The 14,486-nt window shown below is 41.9% G+C and overlaps 1 protein-coding gene across 1 annotated transcript in view; it reads right to left on the bottom strand.

Annotated features, from left to right (window-relative positions):
* Window positions 1-3,066: 3,066 nt before the first annotated feature.
* Window positions 3,067-14,486, bottom strand: part of SMU1 (SMU1 DNA replication regulator and spliceosomal factor) — a 415,488-nt gene continuing 404,068 nt past the window's right edge. The window contains exon 12 of the mRNA XM_069237463.1: window positions 3,067-4,181. Within this exon, the coding sequence (XP_069093564.1) occupies window positions 4,083-4,181 (99 nt within the window). The 3' untranslated portion in view covers window positions 3,067-4,082. The remainder of the gene's footprint in view (window positions 4,182-14,486) is intronic.

Here is a 14,486-nt window from a genome sequence, read left to right as displayed (position 1 = left end):
CTGGTCTGCCCTCCGAAGACGCGGGTACTTACCTGCAAGCAGACCGGAACCGGGGCACCCCCTTCTCTCCATTCTAGCCTATGTGTTTTGGGCACCACTTTGAACTCTGCACCTGACCGGCCCTGAGCTGCTGGTGTGGTGACTTTGGGGTTGCTCTGAACCCCCAACGGTGGGCTACCTTGGACCAAGAACTGAACCCTGTAAGTGTCTTACTTACCTGGTAAAACTAACCAAAACTTACCTCCCCCAGGAACTGTGAAAATTGCACTAAGTGTCCACTTTTAAAACAGCTATCTGTCAATAACTTGAAAAGTATACATGCAATTTTTATGATTTAAAGTTCCTAAAGTACTTACCTGCAATACCTTTCGAATGAGATATTACATGTAGAAATTGAACCTGTGGTTCTTAAAATAAACTAAGAAAAGATATTTTTCTATATAAAAACCTATTGGCTGGATTTGTCTCTGAGTGTGTGTACTTCATTTATTGTCTATGTGTATGTACAACAAATGCTTAACACTACTCCTTGGATAAGCCTACTGCTCGACCACACTACCACAAAATAGAGCATTAGTATTATCTATTTTTACCACTATTTTACCTCTAAGGGGAACCCTTGGACTCTGTGCATGCTATTCCTTACTTTGAAATAGCACATACAGAGCCAACTTCCTACAGGTATGAAGAAAAAACTGCCAGGTGACTAGAGCAGTAGCAGAAAGGAGGGTGTGTGGAAATCAAGCACTTTGTAAATGTTCTGCTCTGAAAGGGCTAATTTGAGGTGTTATTTGGTAGACGGGAGTAATCTATCAATTCCTGTGTTTGCCTTTGTTTTCTGCTAACCACCAATAGGGTGGAGCAGTAGAGGTGCATGACTATTCCTCAGGGACTACATTTCTGATAACATTGGCCTTGTTGAACTTGATATGGGTAGACCTAGGGACCAGTGGCAGCACTCTAGCCCTGGGGTTTTAGCAGGAGATACATTCTCACAAATGGATCTGAAAAGTGGATCAGAAACAGATGCAGTGGACTCTAGACCCAACTCTGGCACTGTTCCTAGGTAATATTCTGGTACCAACTTCAGAATTAAAATGGGTTACTGTGAATGAAGTCCAGAATAGAAAACATCACTATCACTAATGTATGACCCAGAAACCGATTCAGCATTCTCTGATGCTCTCTTCCAATATTCAGTTACTGGGGCCTAATAAAGGTCACAGGCAAAACGGTTTTAAGTCACTGGAGTCAAACTAACAGTTCAGGACCAAAATGGTAGTCCTAGATCTTGTAAAACTAGAGAGTACTTTTAGAAGCCTATCACATTAACTAGCAGTAGTCAAGATTATGAGGGTAGTAGCCAACCTCAATCAGAAAGAGGGTTGTATTTTGGAGGCTCTGCACATGATTTCAGAGATTGATGTTCATAAACACACAAAACGGCACAAAGTACCTCCAGTAGGTCCACATGGCAGTCACGCTTACTGCAGGAACAAGGCATGGTAATTCAGAAAAATGTTACTACCCAAACAGGAAATATTCTCCTAGTCTTGAAGAGGACTTTTTTGCCACAGTGAATCAAGTATTGTAACACAACTCCCATCAATTTGGTAAAGTAGTGTTGTCCTGCCCCATAATGTTTTTCAGCACATACCTGCACTGTTCCTCCAGTTACTCATATCCATTATGCGAGTCCACTAAAGGTGGTCCATGTCTTTTCTCGTTTGTGCATCACTGGAGCAATGCTCTTACAATACCAACTTGTTCTCTCGTTTTTTGAGTGAGGGTGTCTACTGCTACTTTAATCCAGGTTATGGGGTAATTGACCATAGTGAATTTTAATTATTAGTATATGAATACTTCTTTTTACCTGTGCCCCTGTGGGGAAACTGTAGAAGTACTCAGACAGATGACTATTCCTTTCCATAAACTGTCAGTTTGTGGAAACGTTGGGCACAGCAAAGTACCTTAGTATGGCTACTGACAATTTGCTTTGGTGTTGGAGCCAAGGAGAAGACTGTTATCCAGACCCAAAGGACTTAGCAACTTCTTGGAGTTCAATTCCCTGGACTGATAAATAATGTGTTATTTTGTCTAAAGGTCTACTAAGTTGACTTTGCTATTTACAGCAAGACTTGTGAAGAACAGTTGGAATATCTCCAAAGAGTGCAGACTGCATTATAATTCAAATTGACCATCAAAGCAATATTATTTCAAGGTGGTCAGACTCTCATAGTCTTCCTAGGGCACTAGATAGGTAGTGGAAATATTAGCTCTCTCAAAGCCAATATCACGTTTATGTTGGAATGAAAGCTCTATGTAAGGACTAATGTCCTAGGAGCAACTATAGCAATGTGTGCTACTCTGCCCTTGCACATTTTCTGGACAGCACTGTCATTTTTCTAAACAGCGTTCTAAAATGGTCCTCCTCTCACGAAAAAAACAGTGCTCCAAAAGATGAACAGACAAAAATGACCAACACAAAGGAGCTAAATTGATTTTAGTGACGAATAAACGGGGAGAAAGCATGAAAAATTGAAATATGCTTATGCCTAGGATCCACCTTGAGACTTTTAAAGTGGCAACATCTATAGGGTACTCTCTTACCCTGCCTGCAAAGGCGGAACTGGTAAAGAAGGGAGAACAACAGAACAAACTGAGTCACAAAGCATCAAGCTCAAACGTAGGTGAGCTCATCAGAAATTAGGATTTTGTAGTGACAAAATCCTTGCAAATCAACTACTGTCAACAGGTTCAAATCCTCGAATTTAGGGGAACAACTAAAACATGAGGCACCATTAGGTTTCTACTTCTTCTAGGGTCCAAAGGTCAAGCTGACTGTGTTGTCATGATCTACAGACAGACACACGTCATTTGTACTAGGGCTGTGTTCATATTTTAGATGTAACCGAATGCTGAAAATGTCATGAAAATGAATGTTGCAATCTGAGGATGTTTTTATGGTGTAGGTGAGAATTCCTTTGCACATAGTGATCATATCTGGCTATTCACAATGACATTTAATTCACAAATAATAAAACAAACTCCTGGAGACTGCAAGAGTTCTTCTTAATTGCTGTATTGTGTCTTTAACTACACAACAATATCAAGGAGTAATTTAATTATCAGCAGAACAGAAATAAGGCAGATATTAGTATACCGTTAGAGATATATGATGAAGGTAGGGTACAAAAAGCACTTTGTTGGAAAACCACACTATATTTAAAGCAACAACTCCCAAAAAAGGCATGTCCTTGAAAAACAAGTTTCAATAAAAACAAAACAGAACAGAAAAATGTACAAATGTATAGATATATTTTATCAACATATAGGAAACATATTAGGCAAGAGCTCAATGGTTGAGTAATTTCACATTTATGAAGCCAATGAAAACACAGGTAAGCAAACTCAGAAGCGTTCAACCAGTAATTATGTAAAAGTCAACATTGTTAACATGAAGGACACTACAGTTAAATCTTTGAAACCAATATCTTAACTCAGGGAGATATACCTTCAACCTTTTACTGGTTAAATGAGACTTACTGAATTGTAACAATGGTCAGTGCAAAATATATTGAGACGACCAGTGTTTAAGTGTACCTTCACTGCTTTGTGCAATTGTTCACCATCTGACCAAGACCTAACTACCTTCTTTCGTGAAATACAGCGTTGGCGCTTTGCACGTGGAACATCAATTTGGATAGAAGCCAATGAAATAGAAAACAAGAGATCTCTGTCAGAATCTAAGCATAAACTGAAGGTCAAAATTCTACAGTGTCGGATTTAGGGCCCTGGGGTTACAATGATGCTTTTAGAATGCTGTGATCCTAATCAAAAGTAAGCATCCAAAAGCACACACCACTCAATCTTTATTTGTTTTGAACCACTTTTTTTTCTTTTACTTAGGAACACTAAGTGAAGTCCATCCAGGGGAGAAGAATAAAAACTAAAATACAAATATTACACATAGTTCATCAATACAGGACCATGGAGCTGGCGCATTGCATATTGTTGAAAAATCACAACCAAGCACCAACACAATTGGGGTTTCCTTCCCTTCCAAAGGGAATGTAGGCTCTTTATGGTTTCCAAAGCTTCAAAAGTCCATCTTCACTATATGTACCTATCAGATTTTGATGTGGATGATGTGCAATACCAATTACATCTTTTTCATGAACCTGCAACAAAAAAAACAGGTCAAGCTTAGAACTGCTTACACAAATAACAATGGGTATTCAGGTTAGTTAAGATCAAATTTGTTTCTTTATAAATGGTTTTAAATCTTCAGAATCAGGGTGAAAATTTACTGTGTCTGCCAGATGGCCATTACTCTTCCTAAGCTAGTGGCAATTAATCTTTTAATATGGGTGGGAGCAAACATAAGTAAAATCAACAGCAAAAATTGAACATTAGTGGGTGTGGTGGGGTGGCATAGTAGCAGAGAAAGGTTGATATGGTAATGGTGGCAGAAGGATGGATTGTCAGCAGCAAGGAGAAGTAGATATTTGCCATTGGAATAGACATACCTGACCAAAAAGGCAGGGGGACATTAAAATGCAACATGACTCAAAAGATAGAGCTAGGGTAGAGGTACACTTCAGAACCAAGAAATAGCGTGTGCACAGGAGCGTAAAAAGGGGCAACTGAAATGTACTTCAGTGCTGAGACAGAAAAATATAGTATCTGGTTGAAGAGGAATGAAAACCACCTGGGGGATACAAGAGTGTTATTCATTAATGAAATGACCAAAATGAGGAAAGAAAATGGAGTAAACCGGTGGGTTGATGGTAAATAAAGCATTTCTGAAGAGAGGCATGAGGTTCCAAATGAGGGTTTGTTTGGAGTAAAGAAAGACATGGCACACCTGCTGAAGCGGGAGGAAAAAACAAGTATGGCTGGGAAATAAGGATCTGAAGCTGGCCATAAACTCCTAATGAGCAAATGTAAATACACACATTGAAATCAATGACACAATCATTACTGTTCTAATGCCACAGTAAAGAACCACTCTTCCCACTCGCAGCAACTTTTAAAGGTAAGATCCAGAAATGAATCACTTTAACTTTCCTGGGCACACTCTGCTGACCTTTTTAACGATGTCCATATTTGTGCGCATTTTTAGCACAGAAATAGTAAGTGAACTAAGTATTATAACTATTTTCATCCACCTGCCTAGGTCTTAACATGCTGTTTAAGGCTAGTGCAGGTAAGGAAGACCTTGCAGAGGAGGGCTTCCCTTTACAGCAAATACATTTCAGGACAAGCTAGAACAATTCACTGAACAATGCTGAACAATCAATTTTAACATTTACTCTATATCTTCAACTAATTAACTCAAAAGAAGCAATCCTATTTCAACAGACCATGTTACATATGCATACAGAACACACACAGATCAGAAACATGAACATCTGTGTCCACCCTGTTAGCAAATGCTATTACACTGCACTATACAAGTAAAGACAAGGTAGCGAACCCAAGGACAACAGAACGTAATCTCTCCACAGTCACCTGAGACACAATAATTGTTTCTGCTACTAACACAGCTCTAAATGTTTCAGTGCATTAAGTGTACCATTATATATTAGAAATTAGTTATTTTCACCTAACAATAGTTTTGAATGTTGAGACTATTCTAGAGTCACATGGCGTATATTATTTGGTCATTAAGTTGTTGGGTTTGGAAATGTTCTACAAGTGGCATTCTTGAGATTTTTTTTTCTTCAAATTATTTTATGAGTGGTATGTGTACAGATATTGATCAACAATAAACTCTCATTTTGTATGCAACCTCCCCCTTCGCCGTGGAGGTGGAAGGATCATTTGTGAATTTAGGCCAGTCCCGAAATCCAAAACTATAGTAAAAGGTAAGCAATTAATTTATTTTGCAGTGTAAACTGATTACAAGCTGTTTATCAATTATACAGCAGCATTTCTCCACTGAGGAACAGGATGTGAAGTATGAAAAGCAGCAAACAAATGTTTAACACAGTTTGTTCCATTTCCATCCATGCCTGAGAATACACAATAATGTTTTGTAAAAGTATATAATGACAATCAACCTTGTTAAAACAAATAGCACAAATAGCTGTTGTTGCAAAGGGACCTCTTTTTTAACACTCCAGTGCCCAGTCCATGTGCTCTGTCCCTTAAACATGTCAAAATTGACTTAAAACCTGATTGCCACTTTTAACTTTCTCATAAGGCCATAGTATCTGATGTAGAAATACACCCATAGCATGGAAAGTAGTGGACTGCTGCACCTATCGTGCCATCCGCTACACTGGCAGTGAATACATAGCTTCAGGCCTACCGTGTGAATCAACCTTATGGCAACAGGTTTTGCAGCACAAACCTTTTCTGGGTTTATATGCCATGCACTGACTTTGTAGCAGTTTCTAACTTTGTGGTGGTTAGGTTGAAGATAAACAAACGCTGTAAAACTCTTTGCCCTACTTAAGCTTCCTTTTACATTTGTATATTGATATAATAATGGTTTTAAATGTGTGAATTGAAGACCAAGTTGCGGCTAAGCAAATTTCCTGCAAAGGTGTATTTGCCACACAGATAACTGTTGCTCCCTACTTTCTTGTTGATTGCACCTATGGTGTCACCATTAAAGTTTCTCTTGCATGAATGTGACACAACTGAATTGTTCGTGCAATCCATCCTGCAATTGTGTTTTTTGTTAATTTTCTTTATAAGAAATGATCTGTAAATGATACAAAGAGTTGCTAAGTCTTTCTGATAGTCTTTATCCTTTCTATGTAGTACATTATGGCCCATCTTGCATGTAACGTATGTAAAGCTCTTCCTGCATGAGTTTTTGGTTCCTGGAAAATGTTTTGAATTTATAAAGTTTGCTTCATGTAAAAAATACTTTTAGTAAGAACGGAGGATCAGTTCTCATGACAATTCTGTCCTTATGAATTTGCCAATAAGGTTCTTGAATTGTGAGTGCCTCTAACCCACTTACTCTGCGTTGTGATGTAATAGCCATCAAGAAAGCTGCCTTTAAGGTTAGCATAGGCATGTTTGATTTGTGCAAAGACTTGAATGTTGTTTTCATTAGTTGTGTGGGTACCACATTTAAGTTTCAAGTAGGAGCTGGTACCCATTTTGGTGGAGCCACTCTCTTTGCTCCTTCTAAAACATTTAATTACCGGTGATGTGAACAAACCTCTCCCAATATGTTTTCTTGCTTATGCCACTATCACTGCCAAGTGGACTCTAAGCAAAGCACAAGTCAGTCCTCCTTCAAGAAGGTAAGTTAAATATTGTTAAGTTTTTTTACCTGTAGGAGTAGTTTTGCAGCTTGACTATTTTCTGTATTCATATGCTGTGCATTATTCCGCCGACTAGTGGTTGGGTCCAGATATTTTACTATTCTCTGAAAATATTTTGTCCTTCGTCTCTCTCTACGTTTGTTTAGTGGTGGACGTCGACCGCACTTCCATTTGGTGTCTCTCTGTGACATTGTTCCACTTCCTCTGAAAGTTTCCACCCCAATTCGGCATTTTTAGATTCTGTTTTTTCTTTTAGTTTCTATTTTCTTGGTAGAGGTGGACGGGTTGCTTGTGAATCCAGAAAATTCTTCAAGCTGCAAAACTACACCTACAGGCAAGAAACTTTACGTTTTGCAACGTGAATTGGATTCACATGCTGTGCATTTATTTAAAAGCAGTTTGTCATTGCGGTGGTCGGGTTGAAGATGGATGATTTGAGAATAATTGCTTGTAGGAAGTTGGCTCTGTATGCACTATTTCAAAGTAAGGAATAGTATGCACAGAGTCCAAGGGTTCCCCTTAGAGGTAAGATAGTGGCAAAAAGAGATAATACTAATGCTCTATTTTGTGGTAGTGTGGTCGAGCAGTAGGCTTATCAAAGGAGTAGTGTTAAGCATTTGTTGTACATACACCCAGGCAATAAATGAGGAACACACACTCAGAGACAATTCCAGGCCAATAGGTTTTGTTATAGAAAAATATATTTTCTTAGTTTATTTTAAGAACCACAGGTTCAAATTCTACATGTAATATCTCATTTGAAAGGTATTGCAGGTAAGTACTTTAGGAACTTTGAATAATCACAATAGCATATATACTTTGTACATAAAACACATATAGCTATTTTAAAAGTGGACACAGTGCAATTTTCACAGTTCCTGGGGGAGGTAAAGTAATGTTAGTTCTTGCAGGTAAGTAAACCACCTACAGGGTACCAAATTGGTAGCCCACCGTTGGGGGTTCAGAGCAACCCCAAAGTTACCACACCAGCAGCTCAGGGCCGGTCAGGTGCAGAGTTCAAAGTGGTGCCCAAAACACATAGGCTTCAATGGAGAAGGGGGTGCCCCGGTTCCAGTCTGCCAGCAGGTAAGTACCCGCGTCTTCGGAGGGCAGACCTGGGGGGTTTTGTAGGGCACGGTGGGGGGACACAAGTCAGCACAAAAAGTACACCCTCAGCGGCACTGGGGCGGCCGAGTGCAGTGTGCAAACACGCGTCGGGTTTTCAATAGGTTTCAATGAGAGACCAAGGGGTCTCTTCAGCAATGCAGGCAGGCAAGGGGGGGGGATCCTCGGGGTAGCCACCACCTGGGCAAGGGAGAGGGCCTCCTGGGGGTCACTCCTGCACTGGACTTCCGATCCTTCAGGTCCTGGGGGCTGCGGGTGCAGGGTCTTTTCCAGGCGTCGGGATTTTAGAGTCAGGCAGTCGCGGTCAGGGGGAGCCTCGGGATTCCCTCTGCAGGCGTCGCTGTGGGGGCTCAGGGGGGACAACTCTGGTTACTCACAGTCTCGGAGTCGCCGGGGGGGTCCTCCCTGTAGCGTTGTTTCTCCACCAGTCGAGTCGGGGTCGCCGGGTGCAGTGTTGCAAGTCTCACACTTCTTGCGGGGATTGCAGGGGTCTTTAAATCTGCTCCTCTGGAAACAAAGTTGCAGTCTTTGTTGAACAGGGCCGCTGTTCTAGGGAGTTTCTTGGTCTTTTGGAAGCAGGGCAGTCCTCTGAGGATTCAGAGGTGGCTGGTCCTGGGGAAAGTGTCGCTGGAGCAGTTTTCTTCTGAACGAGGGAGACAGGCCGGTAGGGCTGGGGCCAAAGCAGTTGGTGTCTCCGTCTTCTCTGCAGGGGTTTTTCAGCTCAGCAGTCCTCTTCTTCGTAAGTTGCAGGAATCTGATTTCCTAGGTTCAGGGGAGCCCCTAAATACAAGATTTAGGGGTGTGTTTAGGTCAGGGAGGGCAGTAGCCAATGGCTACTAGCCCTGAGGGTGGCTACACCCTCTTTGTGACTCCTCCCAAGGGGAGGGGGTCACATTCCTATCCCTATTGGGGGGATCCTCCATCTGCAAGATGGAGGATTCCTAAAAGTCAGAGTCACTTCAGCTCAGGTTGCCTTAGGGGCTGTCCTGACTGGCCAGTGACTCCTCCTTCTTTTTCTCAATATCTCCTCCGGCCTTGCCGCCAAAAGTGGGGCCGTGGCCGGAGGGGGCGGGCAACTCCACTAGCTGGAATGCCCTGTGGTGCTGGAACAAAGGGGGTGAGCCTTTGAGGCTCACAGCCAGGTGTTACAGCTCCTGTCTGGGGGAGGTGATAGCATCTCCACCAAGTGCAGGCTTTGTTACTAGCCACAGAGTGACAAAGGCACTCTCCCCCCATGTGGCCAGCAACATGTCTTGAGTGTGGCAGGCTGCTAAAACCATTCAGCCTACACAGGTAGTTGGTTAAGGTTTCAGGGGGCACCTCTAAGGTGCCCTCTGGGGTGTATTTCACAATAAAATGTACACTGGCATCAGTGTGCATTTATTGTGCTGAGAAGTTTGATACCAAACTTCCCAGTTTTCAGTGCAGCCATTATGGTGCTGTGGAGTTCGTGTTTGACAGACTCCCAGACCATATACTCTTATGGCTACCCTGCGCTTACAATGTCTAAGGTTTGGCTTAGACACTGTAGGGGCACAGTGCTCATGCACTGGTGCCCTCATCTATGGTATAGTGCACCCTGCCTTAGGGCTGTAAGGCCTGCTAGAGGGGTGACTTATCTATACTGCATAGGCAGTGTGAGGTTGGCATGGCACCCTGAGGGGAGTGCCATGCCAACTTACTCGTTTTGTCCTCACCAGCACACACAAACTGGCAAGCAGTGTGTCTGTGCTGAGTGAGGGGTTCCCAGGGTGGCATAAGATATGCTGCAGCCCTTAGAGACCTTCCCTGGCATCAGGGCCCTTGGTACCAGGGGTACCAGTTACAAGGGACTTAACTGGATGCCAGGGTGTGCCAATTGTGAAAACAAAAGTACAGGTTAGGGAAAGAACACTGGTGTTGGGGCCTGGTTAGCAGGCCTCAGCACACTTTCAATTCAAAACATAGCATCAGCAAAGGCAAAAAGTCAGGGGGTAACCATGCCAAGGAGGCATTTCCTTACAATGCTTTAGCACCATTTAGCCCCTTTGTTCATTTGTGTATCAATACAATAATGTTTTGTAAAGGTATGCACTGAAGCCCAAGTTACTGCCAAGCAAATGTCTTTCAAAGGGGTATGTGAGATAAATGCTACTGAAGCTCATTTTTTACTTGTTGAGTGCGCCCCTGGCGCCCTAGGTAACATTTGTGCTGCATTTGAGTAACATGATTTAATCAGCTGCGCAATCCATCTTGTAATAGTACTTTTTGATACTGCCTTCCTGCGACAGTTCTTTGAGAACGAAACAAACAAGTGTCCTTTCAACACAATACATGACACAACATCTATCATCCTATGTGTGCAGAATCTTTTCTGCAGGTTTTAGGATTTTGAAAGAAATTGGGTATTTGAATAGATTGTTTGATATGGAATTGGGAAACCACTTTTGGTATAAAAGAAGGATCTGTCCTTATGATAATTCTGCCTTTGTGAATTTGAAAGTAAGGCTCTTGAATAGTGAGTGCTTGTAACTCACTCACCCTGCGTAGGAAAGTAATAGCCACTAAAAACGCAGGTTTTAAAGTTAATGTCCATAAAGTAGCTTTGTGCAATAGTTCAAAGGGTTTTTTCATGAGTTGTGAAAGCACTAGATTTAAGTTCCAAGTAGGTGCTGGAACCCTTTTAGGAGGAGCTATGCTTTTTGCTCCCTTTAAGAGTCTTTTAACTACTGGTGATGTGAAGAAACCTCTACCCATTGGACCTCTAGTGTATGCTACTATTGCTGCCTGATGAACTTTTAAAGAGGCGTACGCAAGCCCCTCCTGTAGTAGATAGGTTAGCTATTTTCATACAGTTTTCTCCCTTGTTGTTCAAAGTGGGAATCTTTTACATTTTGCCATGTAACATTTACTTGTAACCGTTTTTCAGGCTTCCCTTAAGACAGCCAATGTGTCTCCTGGCCATTTCAAATGTGCAAATTCTAAGTCTTCAGGAGCCATGCTGTTAATTTGCAATATTCTAGTTCTGGATGAAAAACCTTTCCCCTTTCCATGGATAGCCAATCTTGTCTTTTTGGTAGTGGTCGAAAATTTCCTTCGGGCAACTGAATTAGTTCTGAGTGCCATGTCTGTCTTGCCCACTGTGGCACTATTAGTGTTAAACTCATCTAGCTTCTGCTGCATTTGTAGATCATCCTGTGTTATAGAGATATCAGTGGAAAAGCATATGCAAATGTCCCTGACAAATTTATCAAAGTGCATTCCCCAGAGACTGTGGCAGTGGTTGTCTGAAGGTAAAGAGTTGGCATTTTGCGTTCTCTGGAGTTACAAATAAATCCACTGTGGGCATACCCCATCTTTTGAAAATGTCTTGTACTACTTTTTGGTTTGGGTCCCATTCATGTGTTCATGCATGTGTACATGAAGCCTGTCTGCCGAGTCTGTCTGTTGTGCAATTCTCCTTCTCTGGAAGACGAATTGCTTGAATAATAGCACTGAGGATGGGAGGCAGGGGGCGATGGAGGGGGCTTGCTACTGCTCGAACAGGCATGTCTTGAGTAGTCTCCTGAAGGTAAGTAGGTCCTTAGTCTGACGCAGGTGGGTGGTAAGAGTGTTCCTCGTCTTGGCGGTGAGGTGGGAGAACGATTTTCTGCCGGCGGTTGTTTTGCGGATGCATGGGACGCTGCGAGGGCAAGGGCGGCGGAGTGAAGCTGTCAGGTCAGGGTGTAGAAGGAGAGCCATCTGTTGAGGTATTCTGGTCCAGTGTTGGATGTAGAGCATTGTTGGATGTAGAGCACTGTTGTTGATAACAGTCCTCCTCATAATGTGTTGTTTGAACGCTTTCAAGGCCAGACAATTTTTCTTTATTTTCAGCCAACTGATGTGTTGAACTGCATCTTTGTTGGACCAAATCCCTCATGTGAGCTCCACAACCCATATGTGAGGCATCTGTGGTTATGGTTAATGTTGGAGTTGGTTGCTGAAAAAATCTCCTGCAAGTAATACTCTTTCTTGAACCACGCCATTTCCTCCTGCACCCTCTGCGTGACAACCACTAGCTCTTCAAACTCCCTGTCGCTTGAGGCCATTGTTTCTGAAGCCATTCCTGGATTGGTCTCATGTGAAGTCTCACGTATGGGATTAGCGAAATGCATGATGCCATCTTTCCTAACAATTTCATCACTGTCCTCACTGTCAGAACTTGCCTCCTCTGGTATCGGAAAGTTTCCTGTTACAGAAATTGAGTCCTCTTCTCGGCGAAAAATGCTTTTGCTAGGACTGAGGTCAAATCTGCTCCCAGAAACACTTTTTGTAGGTTTGGCTCTGGTGATGATTTCTGTGTGTTTAAAGGGAAACCTAGACTTTGAAGAGTTTTCGTTACCTCTGAAATATCCTGTTTGCATTGTTTATAAGAATTTGCCAGTCGTCCAGGTATGGATATACAAAAATCCCTTTTGTTCAAAGATGTGCTGCAACCTCTACTAAACAATTTGTGAATACTCTTGGTGCCGATTTTATTCCGAAAGCTAGGACCCTGAATTGGTAATTTTCTTTGTTGACCATGAACCTTAAGTATTTCTTGTGCTTTGCATGCATTGGGTGTGCCAGTAAGCGTCTTAAGTCTATAGTCGCCATGTAATCTCCTTTTTGAAGTTGAGGTATTACTTCCTGCAAGGTTGTCATTTTGAATGTTTGCATTTTTATGAATTTGTTGATGTACCTGAGATCTAGAACTGGATGAAGTGGGCTGTCCACTTTTGGTATTAGGAAGTATATCGAGTAATTCCCTTTGTTGATCTGCTCTATTCCTACTTTCTCTGAAGCTTGCTTGTCCAGAAGTTCTGAGAATTCTTTTAAAAGGTGATCGGTTTCTTCTTTGGAATGAATAATTTTCTCCTTGCAGGTTAGAATTGTATTAACTCTATGCAATATCCATGTATCAATACTTAGAACCAATTTGTCTGAAGTTATTATACTCCACTCCTGGAGAAAAAAAATCTTATTCTCCCCCCTAATGAGGAGTTGTAATGTAATGCTGACTTGTCATCTTGAATTGCTGACCTTTTGTTTTGCACTGTCGTGCAGTCACTTATTGGCTGTTGCTGCGCTTCCCCTGGAAGATTGGCCTCTTGTTTTTGTTCTGCCTCTAAAAGTATTTCTTACTTGCGGATTATACTGCCACGTTTGGTGCTGAACTGCCGGTTGTGTGCTCTTTTGAAAACTATGGGGTGAACTCCCTCCATGAGAGGAGCCTCTGGCAGATGGTCTTTTGTGGGGAAGGTTAATCTCCAAAACCCTCCTCAGAACTGCAAAGCCCCATTGATTTTTCTGTTTCTGTGCCTTTTTTCAACTGATTTAGGGAATCATTTACTTGATATCCAAAAAGTTGACGAACATTAAAAAGGGGTGTTTATAATGTTAGACTGCACTTCCGGCTTGAGCCCTAAGAGCCTCAACCAAGAGTGCCGTCTTAACATGACCCCCATCATCAATTCACGGCTTGAAATTTCTGCTGCGTCCAGTGCACATTTTAAACAGGTTTTTGCCACTGTCCACTAAATGAGCAGCTCTCTTCTTGTATTGTCTGGGAAGATATTTTAATAATTCATCTATTTCTTCCCAATGTTGGTGTGCATGCCTTTTTAGTAGGGCAATTAAATTTGCAATGTGCCATTCATTTACCGTGCTGCTATTGATTTGTCTTCCCATCTATTCCATTTTTTTTGCTTTCTCTATCCGGGGGTGGTCCGGATGTCGAGGGAACATTAGCTCATTTCCTTGCTGTGGCAGGGTTAAAATGGAGTCTGCTGGGACTGTACCCTTTATATATGAAGGATCCTTGGATGAAGACTTGTATTTTTTTCTCCGCCCTGAGAGTTATTGCTTTACAAGTTACTGGTTCCTTAAATGCTTCTCAGCCTTGATCAAGAAGACTTGGCAACATGGGTAGTGGTTCTCAGTTTGAGTTAGTACTGGTATCTTTAAGAGAAAACATGATTGGGTTATAACTTTTTCCAGCTGCACATTAAAGCATTCTGCTGCATTTTTAATGACCAAAATATATCTCCATATATTATATGGAGGGGATGGTTT

This window comes from Pleurodeles waltl, chromosome 1_2 (assembly GCF_031143425.1).
Source record: "Pleurodeles waltl isolate 20211129_DDA chromosome 1_2, aPleWal1.hap1.20221129, whole genome shotgun sequence".
Taxonomy (NCBI): Eukaryota; Metazoa; Chordata; class Amphibia; order Caudata; family Salamandridae; genus Pleurodeles; species Pleurodeles waltl.
Note: the sequence above shows the minus strand (reverse complement) of the source record. Positions and strands in the feature narration are given on the sequence as shown.